General features: G+C 45.1%; 1 protein-coding gene across 5 annotated transcripts in view; it reads left to right on the forward strand.

Moving 5' to 3' along the window:
- The window catches only part of WDR33 (WD repeat domain 33), a 119,174-nt gene that overhangs the window by 102,984 nt on the left and 1,971 nt on the right, over positions 1–14,219 (forward strand). For 2 of the 5 annotated variants that reach the window (XM_061135471.1, XM_061135470.1), the window contains 7 exons: positions 145–297; positions 928–2,016; positions 4,802–4,910; positions 7,645–8,083; positions 12,292–12,455; positions 12,564–12,656; positions 13,541–13,756. In XM_061135471.1, coding sequence (XP_060991454.1) covers positions 145–297; positions 928–2,016; positions 4,802–4,910; positions 7,645–8,083; positions 12,292–12,455; positions 12,564–12,656; positions 13,541–13,756 — 2,263 coding nt within the window. Of the gene's footprint in view, positions 1–144; positions 298–927; positions 2,017–4,801; positions 4,911–7,644; positions 8,084–12,291; positions 12,456–12,563; positions 12,657–13,540; positions 13,757–14,219 lie in introns of those variants that run through there. The other 3 variants (XM_061135472.1, XM_061135474.1, XM_061135473.1) reach the window with 3 other exon arrangements.

Genomic DNA, 14,219 nt, shown 5'->3' on the forward strand with positions numbered 1-14,219 from the left:
TTAGAAATAAAGATAATTCACCAGCTGCACCAACTTGTATTCACCAGGTTGGAATGAGCCGGTGATATTATAGAATGGTTTTCTCATTCTGTCATTATAATTTACACACTTAGGGTATACTTTAATGTTCTCTTCATTCCCAAGGCATGGATGCAAAACAAAGTTCCAATTCCTGCCCCAAACGAGGTATTGAATGACAGAAAAGAAGACATTAAATTGGAAGAGAAGAAAAAAACACAAGCAGAAATTGAACAAGAGATGGCCACATTACAGTATACTAACCCACAACTTCTGGAGGTGTGTGACACTTTTGACGGAATTCAAGATGATCTAAGAAAGTAGTGGTTAATGTTTTTTATTGATATGCTCTTGAGGAGAAGGAAAGGAACTCTCGCGTGGGTCAGATGAGCAGTATCATTTCTTATTGCTCCATCAGGAAGCTAGTTTCTAGCAGAATCCTGTTTCTAAGACTTTTAAAACCAGACCAGTCAAGCAGTGAGTAGACCTCAGTTGAACATACGTTTTTAATAGACAAGGTAAAACCAACAGTTTTAATTTGGATTCACATATTTATCCGTAGATAAAAAGAATTTTCTGTTAGCTTTAGAGCAGGTGGTTTGTTCTTATTTTTCCTACCTTGATAGCTACTTAGAATGATAAAACACTAGTAAATTGTTGGGATTTCCCTGATCAAAATGGATATAAATAGTCCTGGCTGCTGTTTCCCAGCACCTGGAAAGAAACATTTTAGAGTCTGGAAGCCTGAGTACCTTCAGAACATCTGAATGTCATATGGATTCTGGTTATTGTTGGGGCCTTAAGAGGTCAATCAATAATGTCTTATGTTTGTTTTGAGATTCCCCAAGCAAAGTAAGTGATAGTAATAATATCGTACTTATTAGCATATTTTCCTCTCTTTCTTTCTAGCAACTTAAAATTGAAAGACTTGCACAGAAACAGGCTGAGCAGATTCAGCCTCCTCCTTCATCTGGCACCCCTCTCCTGGGACCCCAGCCCTTTCCAGGACAAGGTCCAATGTCTCAGATTCCTCAAGGTTTTCAACAGCCTCATCCATCTCAGCAGCTGTCAATGAACATGGCTCAAATGGGGCCTCCCGGTCCACAGGGACAGTTTAGACCCCCTGGACCACAGGGACAAATGGGACCACAAGGCCCTCCACTGCATCAGGGAGGTGGGGGGCCGCAAGGATTCATGGGACCACAAGGACCCCAGGGACCGCCCCAGGGGTTGCCGAGGCCTCAGGACATGCATGGGCCCCAGGGAATACAAAGGCATCCCGGACCTCATGGCCCTCTGGGACCTCAAGGACCACCTGGACCCCAGGGTAATGCTGGTCCTCAAGGTCATTTGGGTCCTCAGGGCCCACCTGGCCCACAAGGTCACATAGGCCCCCAAGGCCCACCTGGTCCCCAGGGTCACTTGGGCCCTCAGGGACCTCCTGGTACTCCAGGTATGCAGGGACCACCTGGTCCCAGAGGAATGCAAGGACCTCCCCATCCTCACGGGATACAAGGTGGGCCAGGGTCTCAAGGGATCCAAGGTCCTGTGTCTCAGGGACCTCTGATGGGATTGAATCCAAGAGGAATGCAGGGTCCTCCAGGCCCCCGAGAGAACCAGGGTCCTGCTCCCCAAGGGATGATGCTGGGTCACCCGCCTCAAGAGATGAGAGGACCTCATCCTCCAAGTGGACTGCTGGGACATGGCCCTCAGGAGATGCGAGGTCCTCAGGAGATGCGAGGCATGCAGGGCCCTCCACCCCAAGGATCGATGCTGGGCCCTCCCCAGGAATTGAGGGGGCCTCCAGGCTCACAAGGTCAGCAGGGGCCGCCCCAGGGCTCTTTGGGACCTCCACCCCAGGGTGGCATGCAAGGGCCCCCTGGACCTCAGGGACAGCAGAACCCGGCAAGAGGGCCACATCCATCTCAAGGGCCAATACCATTCCAGCAGCAGAAAACAGCTCTGCTAGGTGATGGGCCCCGGGCCCCCTTCAACCAGGTATTACTTATTTCCAACTTGTAGGCATTACACTTTGGGAAAATACATTCTGCACTGAGGAAGCACTTCCAAGTGCTGTGAAAGGAAGGAACAGCTGGTGTAGACATCCCAAGTAGCGACAGTGGCTTGAGAATAGCATCATGGCTGAAGAAAGAAATAAGAGTAATTAAGTAGATCATTAAACATATTGCAACAGAATCTTTACTCTCAGCCTCTTCCAGAAAAGACGAACTCCCGATTGAATACAGTTCATATTTGTCTCAGGGCTCTAAAAGAGCTGTGGTGCTGAGGAGGGAGCATGGGGGGCTCCAGGTCTATCCTGTTCCCTTTTGTGGGCCCTTTACTTCATAGGCTGGTGTTTCATGGGCTTCCAGATAACTGAGGCACTTGTTGATCTGCCTGCCAGCTCTACTTTTAAGATAGTCTGGGATGTTTAACTCTTGAGTATACTGTAGACTATGTTCTCACTATTTTGATTTCATTGAACTTTTAGAGATGTTAGTTCAGAATTGCATGTTTTCAAATGGTGACCCTTTGGATGAAATTCTATTCAAGTTGTTTTTAGTTCACATGTAAGAATATTTTCAAGAGGAAGTATTTTTGCAGAAATTTTCTTGGCCCTCTGTAGAGAATTCTGTTATTGTCAGCCAAGTTTTTTTTACACCCATTTGCTGAGCTATGCTTGAGAGGTAGTGGAAGTTCAGTTTTCTTGGGCCAAATTACAGAAGAATGCATGGGCATGAGTGGACTGAACACTGTTTGACTCTGTGGTTTTTTATGTTTTACTGAATTTCATAGTCTGAAAGAATTATTTGGGTATGAACAACTTGGTTTGTAACCACAGTGAGTGAATGAACCACTGTTGATTCCCTGGGTCTTCACCTTTTGAAAAGCTCTTGATTCCCGTGGAAGAGGGCCTGCTGTGGATGCTGTGTGTAGAACATAGACCACCTGTGTATAGAACATACACCACCTCTGAGTGTCTGTAATGTGAAGGTGACCAGTGGATTCACCAAATTAAAATAACTAGATTATGTTCCTCTTCAGCACATCTTCCAGACGTTAAAAATGGCATAGCAATGAAGAATTTGATGGCATTTGAATCTATTTCCAGAATTTATTGGGCACATTTCAGAACTTAGGCTGTCTAATAAATCTAAGTTTACCATCCAGAACTCTCCTAAAACTTAAAAATATTTTATATTTTATTAATACAGTGTATATTTGTGTATGTTTTTTATATTGAGTTCAGTTCAGTCGCTAAGTCATGTCCGACTCTTTACGACACCATGGACTGCAGCACACCAGGCCTCCCTGTCCATCACCAACTCCCGGAGTTTTTATATTATATTTATATTATAAATATTTATCATATTTACCTACCTAACCTTATGTTAGTGAATGAACAGTTTTCGTTTTGTAGGCTAAAAATATGATGAACTTTAGCTATCACTTTGCGACTGAAATTATGTAAACATGTCAGATTCCAGAGGACAGGTCTGTGGCGACAATTTAATGTTTCTATTGTTTCATATAGTAGAAGATTTTATACAAGAAAAGCAAAAGGGCTCTAAAATTTAATTTACCTGTAGAAATACTGGAGTGAAAATGGAGGATTAATACATTAGAGGGCATTTCACGTCTCAGGGGTTGTCTGATGAAAAGCTTTGCTTGTATTTCTTATGCTGATATCTGACTTTCTTCACCTTGACCAGGTCAGTTATTTAAATCAGTCGTTCTAATTGGTTAGATTTAATGGAATTGCTTTCAAGTGTTAAGGTAAATCACATGAAAAATGTTGAAAAGAGCTGCCCTGCAGTAAAAGGCACAGGGAACGAGGAGTGTGGACACTGCTGGTGGTGAACTCGTGGTGGCAGATTATGACTGCAGGGCCGTAAGTGAGTCCTGTCAAGGCTGCTCTTGTAGCTAGTTTGGAATGTGGAAGCAGTTTTGCTGTTGATGGTAGGTTCAGTCACTAATGCATTTTTTACATGAAGGAATGACTAGATGTATATTTGATTATTTGTCAGGAGTCCAGATCCACGATCACTGGACAGTGTGGGGAATCAGAATTTAGAAATGCTAGGTAAAAATACAGAGTATCAGGACTAGGGACAAGCTCGGGTTGAGCTCTGGGGCTGCAGAGCGAGGAGGTTATGAGGATCAGAGCAGCAAGTACATGTCAGACAGAAGCTGTGAGAACCCAGGAACCAGAGCTGTGGGCGAGCTGTGGGTGCTGGGCTCAGGGGAGTTAGACAGCAGAGAGAAGGCAGTGAAAGGGGAGCGCAGTGAGTGAGCACCTTGCGCATCAGGGGCCCCTTTCCTGCTCTCCTGCTCCCGATCTTTTAAACCTGGTCATAACCTTTTGAGAGGATGAATTATTTTCTGTAGCTGGAAAGGGATCATGGATGCAAGAGCAGAGTTTACCTGTCCTGGAAGGTCTCCAGGTCTTTACTTTTGCCAGAAATTCCATCTCTGTGCAGAGTGTTGTTGTTTTTATGTTATGATTTCTGACTTTCCATTGAGGTTTTGGTTTGGCATTACAAGTAAAGATCTAGCTTTAAATAAACCTATCAGCAGTTTTAAAATATGTGTTTCCTTTTATTATGGTCAGAGAAGTTATCTTCTTTCCCCTGATATAAGGACAGTTCTCCTAGCTGTTTATGTACTACTGGAAGATTTGCGGGCAGCCTGATGTTTTTATCTTGTCACATTATGATAAAATTGCTGTTCATGAAGCATAAGCCTTTGATTTCACACCCCCGCTTTAAACACATCTTTTCAGGAAGGACAGAATGCAGGCCCCCCACCCCTGATACCAGGACTAGGGCAGCAGGGAGCACAAGGTCGCATCCCCCCTCTTAACCCTGGACAAGGACCTGGCCCTAACAAAGGTAAATATCTGCTCGGCTGAATAAGAGATTACATTCTACCTCCTTTGGGTAAATCTTTCAGTAGTTCTACTGGTAAGTAATTGATAGAATGTGATCATTTGAACCTCTAGGAAAAATAAGAGAATAGTCAATTCAGGTCAGAGCTTTGCCTTATGTTGTCTTCATAGATTTGCTTTGGTTAGCCTGAATGCTGCCCAGAGGGCACAGCTCCTCACCACCAGAGGCGGGTGATGAAACTGCTTGGACAGCCACCCGGAGCAGGGCCTGTGCTGCAAGCCAGCCTTGTCCTCCTGGAAATGGGAGTGGTTCCTGTGTTAATCTGATGCAAGTGTATATTTTTACCATGCCAGAAAATGGAACAGTTTCTGTTTGAATTTTTGATGGGATAAAGAATTCAGACGTTTCAGCAGTGTTTCTGGTATCACCCCCTCCTTCCCCTCAAATTGTGTCATATATTGTTTCCTGGTTGCATTGTTCTGTACCCTTTGAAAAGAAGAAAGCTGTGTTCCAATGTGTTGTGCCTCAGGTTGTTGATACTATGAAAAGCACAGAGTTTGCCTTTCAAGTGTTAAGGTAAATCACATGAAAAATGTTGAGGAATACATCAGAGAATCATGAATATCGTGGAGACATCACTACAGAGAACTAGACCCCTTTTAAGTTGTAAGTGGCTAAGCCCACAGCACCTTGTAGTACATGTGAGGGTTCTGCCCCCATTTGATCAGATTAGGCAAAGTCCTGGTCAGCATATTCAGCCTGGGACTCTGGGAATTTAAAGCTTAGTTGTGAATTTATGTGAGTTGTTAGAAATAGGAAGGGAGAGGTAAAAGAATTAGGAGAATGTTTCTTTTAGTCTTACCATGTGGAAGTGGTGACCACCAGGGAAAAAGAAAGCTTCAAGAGCCAGTCTCTGGATTTGGGGACCCTGAGAAAAGAAGTCTGTTACCCACAAGATACAGCCATCAGCAAACTGAGAGCCTGCCTCTCTCCCTCTCCCCTACCTTGTGTCTGTCTCCACCTACTTCCCTTTCCTCCTTGCTCTTCCCCTTTTCTCTTCACTCCCCCTCAACCCCGCTTCCCTCTCCCTCTTCCTCCTCTCTTTCTCCTCCCAGGGACCAAAGGGAGAAGGGGGAGCCGAGAAAGTGGCCCTGCCATCCCCTACTGGATTAACCAGCGCCGCCGCCCCCGTCACCGGCGGCCACATCCCTTCTAATTTGTAGTGGTGGGTTTCTTTCCTTGGAGGAGCCAGGGTACTTTTAAGCAGGTAGAGGTAATGGGAGGATTGTTATTCATGGGTAAGTCCGAATGGAATGTGTTCAGCTTCCTCAGGTCAAAGGGCTGCAGTGTCTGAGGTCACACCACTCTGAAGGACGTGAAGTCAGAGAATGAGCCCTTAGCTGCAGGATCACACTGGGAAGTGAGGGGCTGTTTACCGGGAGGAAATGAGCCTTGGGGTATTTGAACAAAAAGGCAACTTAGAAGACACTTTTCCTCAGCACCAGAGGACTGGTTTAATGGAAGGAAAGAAAGCAGAGGGGATAGAAAAAGTTAAAAGAGAAGAGACTTGTCTAATGGTGTTTTTAGAAGAAAAACACTTCTCATGGTGTGTTTTTATACTGAGATTTCCAAGTTTTTTACCCATGTTGAATGATGAAGAGGAATTGAAATGGCTAAGAGAAGTGAGTAAAAATGAAAGAGGAAGGTGTTGGAAGGGTAAGGATTATGACTGACTGTGATGTAAGGAAAGGAAGTTTGTCTTTATTGCTGGGAGAAAACAGTAAAAGTCACGAGCTGGGAAAGTGCAGGGATTACATTTTTAGAAGTTAGAAGCAAGAGTGTCCCTTTTGCTATATACCTTAAAAAAATACTTGATATAAATTTTATGTTGACAGAAAAGAGGTGTACATTTACAATGGCTGCAGTCATCATTCAGTAGCCAGGAAAACAAACCCCTTTACAGTTAGGAGATAAACTAAGTGTAATTGGTCTCTTTCCATTTTTATTCAGTAACTATACTGCATATATTAAAATATTTCAAAAAAATCTTTAATTTCTACACACTGTCTGTGAAGAATGGTGGTGATACTATAGATGAAAGATGTTCTAGAAAGGGGCAGAAAAGTGTTTCTATAAACCCTGAAACTGAAGAACAGCAGGCTCTTTGGTCACCCAGCAGTTATTAGAGAGGCCCATGCTTCCACGTACGTTACAGAAGATTTTGTTAAGAATCAAAGCATCAGTGAACAAATCAAGTGAAGTGGACTAGGAGTTAAAGGAAAGACCTCAGGGCAGTGTGGCCTGGTGGCCCTGTGGTGGGCTTTGCCGGCTGTCACAAGTGCAGAGGTGAATCCCGTGCTCTTGGCTTCCTGGCCGACCTTCAGCAAGAGTTCCCTGGGTGTGGAGCAGTGGGCCCAACAACACTCTGAAGGAATGGGGGCAGGAAGGGAGGCTCATCCTTATACCGTGATGTTCTTGTGTTCTGAATGAGCCTTTACTGAAGCTGTTGAGTTGCTTAGCCAATGAATTGATGAAGTTGAAGTCTGTACCCCCAAACCCTTGTTCTTTTCATTATATGACACCTTAGAGACATTTGTCTCCTAAGTACGCTGGGAACCAAGGAGGGAAAACACTCTCAATAAAAGACTGCACTCTGAAATTTTAAGATGCTGAAAATCAGACCTGTGTTGACAGGATTCCTGGAAGACAAGGTAAACATCAGTTTTGTTTCCTTTAGGTGATTCGCGCGGCCCTCCAAACCATCACATGGGCCCAATGTCAGAGAGGCGGCACGAGCAGAGCAGCGGCCCCGAGCACGGTCCCGAGAGGGGGCCTTTCCGGGGCAGCCAGGACTGCAGGGGTCCCCCTGATAGGCGCGGCCCTCACCCTGAATTCCCCGATGACTTCAGCAGACCAGACGACTTCCACCCCGACAAGCGCTTTGGCCACCGGTTACGTGAATTTGAGGGGCGAGGAGGCCCTTTACCACAAGAAGAGAAGTGGAGGCGTGGGGGCCCTGGGCCTCCGTTCCCCCCCGACCACAGGGAGTTCAGTGAGGGGGATGCCCGGGGTGCAGCCCGGGGCCCCCCAGGGGCGTGGGAAGGCCGCAGACCTGGAGACGACCGCTTCCCCCGGGACCCTGAGGACCCGCGGTTCCGAGGGCGCAGAGAAGAAAGGTGGGCCAGACGCTGTATGGGTCCATGTCCTCCTCCCTGGAGCTTCCCATCTGTTCTGTCCATATGGATCTCTTTCCTCCTTCACTGGGAGAGAGTGCCCTCCCCTCTCTAGGTTTTGTGTTTAGACCTAATATAATATGCCTTTTAACATCTATGTGGTTCTCTATTATCTCTGCAGTTTAGAAATCTTTCTCTATTTGCTTATTTCTTGGTCATTTTAAACAGATAGGTGGGCCTGTGTACTGTAAAGTTTCTTGGGTTTGAATAGAAATCTCCAGGTTCTCTTGGTTGGAATGATGAAATATGAGACAGAGATCTAGATAGAGAATAAAGGAATTATTGAGTAGATAGTTTTTGTGTAATTGCTTAAAGATCTTAACAAAACCCAATCAAGCTGAAGAATAATCGTGTTGTTCAAATAGGTTGAGGTCAGGCTTGGACACTTGACTTGTTTGGGGTAAAAAAATGAATAGAAGAAGTAGGGAGTAAAACACAAGAATTAGTGAAATCTCAAGTGAGACTCAAAATAATCAATGATGATAATTGAGTATTTACTGTGTGCCAGATGTTACTTCATTCAACTGTTGGAGTGAGTTGTGAGTTTAGGTGTTACTGTCAGCCTGTACAGGTGAGGGATGCCACTGAGAGAGCAGGTTCTTGACTTTGGAAAGGTCCACGGATGGTGCGTGTAAGGGCAGCTCCTGCTCTGGCCATCCAGCTGCAGAGCCCGTGCTGTGCTGCCCAGCACCCCTGTCCTCCTGCCACAATCGTCTCTCCCATGTCTTTTCTCATCGTGCTAGTCTTGCTAGTAGGTAATTGAGATAAAGGTTGGTGATCTCTGTTCTCATGGGTATGTTAGAAGAGTTACTGATAAAACATCCAGGGAGGGTGAAATGGAGGGGTCAATGGAAGCAGCTCTCAGAGGGGAGTTTTTAATAAAAAGATTTAAGAGCTCACTAAATTATCGATATCCAAGTATTCACTCTTTGAAGTGGCTTTTTATGTGTGCAGGAGCCCCATTTCCAGTGGCTTTGGCACCAACATAACTTTCGTGATTTCTTGAATCTCTGTGTCTGTGCAGAGTTTCAGATTTTACTCTGTTTGAGTTTGTGTTATATTTCATCCGTCAGTGACAGACCCACACCTAGACACTTGTGCTGTTCACCGTTTGTATTCCTGACATGCCAAACATGTCCTGCTCATGTTGCGCTTGCTTTTCCCTTCGCCGGGAGTACAGTCTCCTCGGTGTTTGTGGCTCACTGCACTTGGATCTTTCCTCCTGTCCCTTTCCTCTGCTTTACGTTCCTTCAGAGCACTTAGCAGTCCTTGACATTTAGTGATATATTTATCTGTGCATTACTTGTATCTCCCAGAAGTCTGACATATTGCTGAAGGGAGGTCCTCAGAACCTAGAGCGGTAGTGGTGACACCCTGTGGGTGCTCAGTAACTGCTGAATAAATGAATCTGTTACAGAGGGAGATATATTTTAGAAGGGTCAGCTCGTTAGGAGATACACTACTCAAATAACAAATATTGACTGAGGCGTTTCAACAACAGAAATTGATTTTTCTCACAGTCTTGGAGGCTAGAAGTCCCAAATCAAGGCCTAGCAGTGTAGGTTTCTGGTGAGATTTTTCTACCTGGCTTGTAGACAGGCACCATCTCCCCTTGCCCTTGCATGATGGAAAGAGACTGAGCAAGCTCTTTGTGGTATTTCTTCTTATTAGAGCATATATTCTGTCATGGGGCCCCACCTGCAGAGCCTCATCTAACCTAAATAGCTCTCAGAGGTCCATTTCCAAGGTCACTTTGGGGGACAGAGCTTCAGCATATGAATTTTGTGGAGGGGATAAAAAAACGTTTAGTCTGTAACAGGAACTATTTTCTAACTAGGGCAGATTAGAGTCCTCTGTCCTTCTGTCGCCAGGACAGTTGTACAGCGGATGCCTGGGCAAGGGAAGAGTCCTGCCCTGTGTGGGGACCGCTCCCGGAATCTGCCTTGGGGAGGAGCGCCCTCTGCTGACACTCCTGCTCCACTTCCCTCCCCTTCTCAATTCCACCCTCTCCCTCTGGTTAATTCCCAGCATCTGGAGTACCCCTCCTTGGCTTGCAGGAGCATGGCTCATTAACTTACAAAGCAGGTATTAAGAAGGTACCTAGATAGTTGGAATGGTGGAGTGAAAAAAGGAAAGCTCTTTTCACAGTAAAACAGCAAGTCACAGATGTAGACTTATAAAATCACTTATTTTAAGCAACCAGTGTCATAATTAACTCAGGCAAGGATCATCAGCGGATGCAGACAGCCATCGAGTAAAAGGATTGTGGAGAATCAGTACATTTTCACACTGCCCAGGTATCACTCCATGGATTACTTAATTGCAAAGGAGAAAATGGACCTTTACAACAAGGACATTTGGTTGCCATATCACTTTTACATCCTAAACAGTGAGACAGACTGGCATCACTGTGAAGGTATAAGAAGTTTTACCAGAAATGTTTTACCTGAATCTAATCATGGGAAAATCAGAAGAATTCAAATTGTGGAATGTTATGTAAAACCCCTGTATGGACCCTTCAAAAATGTCAAGGTCTATTTTTTTTTTTTTTTTAATTTTTAAATTTTTTTTTTTTTGTTTTTTATTTTTTATTTTTTTTATTAGTTGGAGGCCAATCACTTCACAACATTTCAGTGGGTTTTGTCATACATTGACATGAATCAGCCATGGATCCACACGCACTCCCCATCCCGATCTCAAGGTCTATTCCAATAAAAATTAAAAAGTCAACGTCACAAAAGATAAAACACAAGAGGGGGACTGTTCTAGATTAAAGTAGACCAAAGAGATGGGACCACTAAATAACCGTGTATGATTGAAAACTATAAAGACAACTGTAAAGGACATTTTGAGGACAGAGAAATTAAAATTGGATTGTGTATTAAATACTGTTACATGTTATTTAGAATGATAGTAGTGTTGTTATGTAGGAGAAAGTCCTTATTCTTAGAAGAAGTCTACTGAAGGATGAAGGGGTGAAGCATTATGTCACAGCTGGTTTTGAAAAGGCTTAGAAAGTGAATTAGTAAATAGATAGTGAAAAGACAAGGTTTGTGTGGTAAAATCTTAAGAACTGATTATGGGCATTTGTTGCTCTATATGTTCATCTTTACATTTGAAATTTTTCAAAATGTTGGAGTATAAGATAAACAAATGGAAACTCAGGAAAAAGCAGAAGGCCTGGTGGGCCCTAAGCCCTTGCCCCTCTCTGATCCTTTCTCCAGTGTCCGTGGCCTCTCTTGGTTGCTCACGCACCTTTCCTACTGGCAGGCCCCTCTTTCTGCTTCCTCACAGGCTTCTGCTGCAGCTCTGGCACCCCTCATTAATGGTCCTGTTTCAGTATCACTCCCGGCCCACTTAGTTTCCCAATTCCAGAATTCTTGAGAGGTGGTGAAATGGTCCACTAGCCCAGGCATGAGATTGTCAGCTTGGCAGTGGTGAGCTACCCACAAACCAGATGCCTTCCCGTCCATCAGTCAGCTGTGGCTGGGCCTTTGGTGCAGTTTACGGCCCCTAGGCCTGCCCCTGAGTAGAGAGATGGGCCAGGGCAGATGGCAGAACAGATGCCCCCAAACAAGTCAAGTACAGTGAGTAGGCATGATCTCTGTCCCCTCCCCCGCTTTTTTTCTGATTATGTAAGTCATGTTTATACATAAAGATGTGAATGGTAAAATGAAAAATATTTGGGAGGCAGTGGTAAAGAGCCTGCACTGAGTGTCAAGACTGGCTGAGTTCACATCCCAGCACTTAACCGTGTGTTCTTAAGTAAGTGACTTAACTTCTCTGAGTCCTATGTAAATACACATGGGTAGAATAGAGTCACTTTCATAAAGTGGTGGTGAGGATAAAACAAATGAGATAATACACTGTAAAGCACTTGGCATGAGATAAGCACTTTAAAAATGCTCACTGTTACTATTCCTAAAAGCCTGAAAGAAAAAATAACCCCACATTCTAATACATTTCCCTCTTGCCTGTTTTTACCTGCCATATTATAAAATGGGTACTTAAAAAAATACATAATTTTGTTTTGTTTTTCTCCCATTCAACATTGTATCATATTTCCTCACATAATTAGGCTTCTTTCAAACATGAACTTGGAGCTACAAGGTATTCCATTAGATGGATATTCTGTTGTTTTTTCCTAACAGCTTTAGACGAGGAGCACCCCCAAGACATGAGGGCCGTGCTCCCCCCAGAGGAAGAGATGGCTTTCCTGGGCCCGAAGACTTTGGACCAGAGGAGAATTTTGATGCTTCTGATGAAACAGCCCGAGGAAGAGATCTCAGAGGTCGAGGTCGGGGTACCCCACGAGGTAAGCTGAAAACCATGGGTCTAGGAAGGACAGGGATGAAGAGTTAGGTTGCTGTGAGCACACCTGGAATAGCCTGCGAGTGTTGTGGTGTTTTGTTTCATTGTGTAGGAGGAAGGAAGGGTTTGCTTCCCACTCCTGATGAGTTCCCTCGCTTTGAAGGAGGACGGAAACCAGATTCCTGGGATGGAAATAGAGAGCCAGGTAAGGCAGTAGAGCTGCTTGTGCCTTAGGGGTCCTCTGACTGACAGTTCTCAGAGTGTGGTCTGAGGACTCTCCTAGGGGTCCACTGGGTTCTCTCTGCAGCAACTCACCTTTCCCTGGGAGGCTGGGTTGTCTTCATATCTTCAACCCACAGTGTGAACCGAATGCAGGAGCAGGTGGGGGAACCCACCTTTCTCCTGCTGAGCCAGATATTAAAGAGATTTGTCAAAATGCCACTCTTTTCACTGAACAGTTTTGTTTATGGAAAATATAGTTAAATGAACTAAAGTTTTCTCAGTCTTAATTTCTAACATGGCAGATGTTGTTAGAACTCTCATGATGAAATCTCTTTGGGGTCTTCAATAATTTTTAAGAGTGTGAAGACATTCTGAAACTAAAGAATCTGAGAACCACTTTTCTGGACCTTACCAACTCCTCTTGTTTTAGGGGGTATGTTGATCCCTAATCTTGACCTTTCTGTGTACTTGTGATGTCACTGGCCTATGGCGGGTATTTAGGAAATGTTTCTTGCATGAATGAGTATTCCTTTTCAAGTTGCTACTTAACAGTATAATTTCTGTCTTCTTTAGGTCACATTGTACTTTAATATGGGGTTCCCCAGTGGCTCAGCAGTACAGAATCCACCTGCAATGCAGGCAGTCTGGGTCGATCCCTGGGTCGGGCAGATTCCCTGGAGAAGGCTATGGCTACCCACTCCAGTATTCTTGCCTGGAGAATCCTATGGATAGAGGAGCCTGGCAGGCTACAGTCCATGGGGTCACAAAGAGTTGGAAATGACTGAGCAGCTGAGCATGCATGAACATACTTAAATACAATGAGATTGTCAGATCCTTAGCCTTGTGAATCTGTGCTTCCCATTTTAGGGCCAGGACATGAACATTTCCGTGATGCTCCCCGCCCTGATCACCCCCCTCACGATGGTCATTCCCCAGCTAGCAGAGAACGGTCCTCTTCTCTCCAAGGCATGGACATGGCATCTCTACCACCCCGAAAGCGCCCCTGGCATGATGGGCCGGGAACCTCTGAGCACAGAGAAATGGATGCTCCAGGAGGTCCTTCTGAGGATCGAGGAGGCAAAGGTAAGTGAGGCTGGTGATTACGGCTTGGGAGCTGTGGATACTACAGCCCTGCCAAGAAGGCTTCAGAGTTACTGGAAGCCCCATCCCAGTGTATGCCTATTCTGTCTGTCCCTACTGGGGCACCCCCCACTGGGGTACTAGGGGTCCTTTACCCTCCAGGGCTTAGGCTGCAGAGGTACGTGTTCCCAGTTGTGGTACAGCCAGTGGGTGACTGCAGGCTCAGTCTCTGTATAGGTCTCCTCCACTTGCTTCCAGGAGTGCCTGGTTTGTTCACGTTTTCCACTCCGGCTCTTTTTCAGATTGTCCCAGTACTTTCTCTGCTGATCTGTGAGACTCTTGCTCGATTGGCAAGTGTGCTCTGGTAATGGCTGCTCTGAGCCCTCAAAGCCGGTCTCAGTGGCAGGGAGGGTTGCCTTTTCTCAGGTTCTGTGCCTTTTTTTTTAGTTTGGACCCAGAAGGAGCT

The sequence above is a fragment of the Dama dama genome, chromosome 33, assembly GCF_033118175.1.
Source record: "Dama dama isolate Ldn47 chromosome 33, ASM3311817v1, whole genome shotgun sequence".
Lineage (NCBI taxonomy): Eukaryota > Metazoa > Chordata > Mammalia > Artiodactyla > Cervidae > Dama > Dama dama.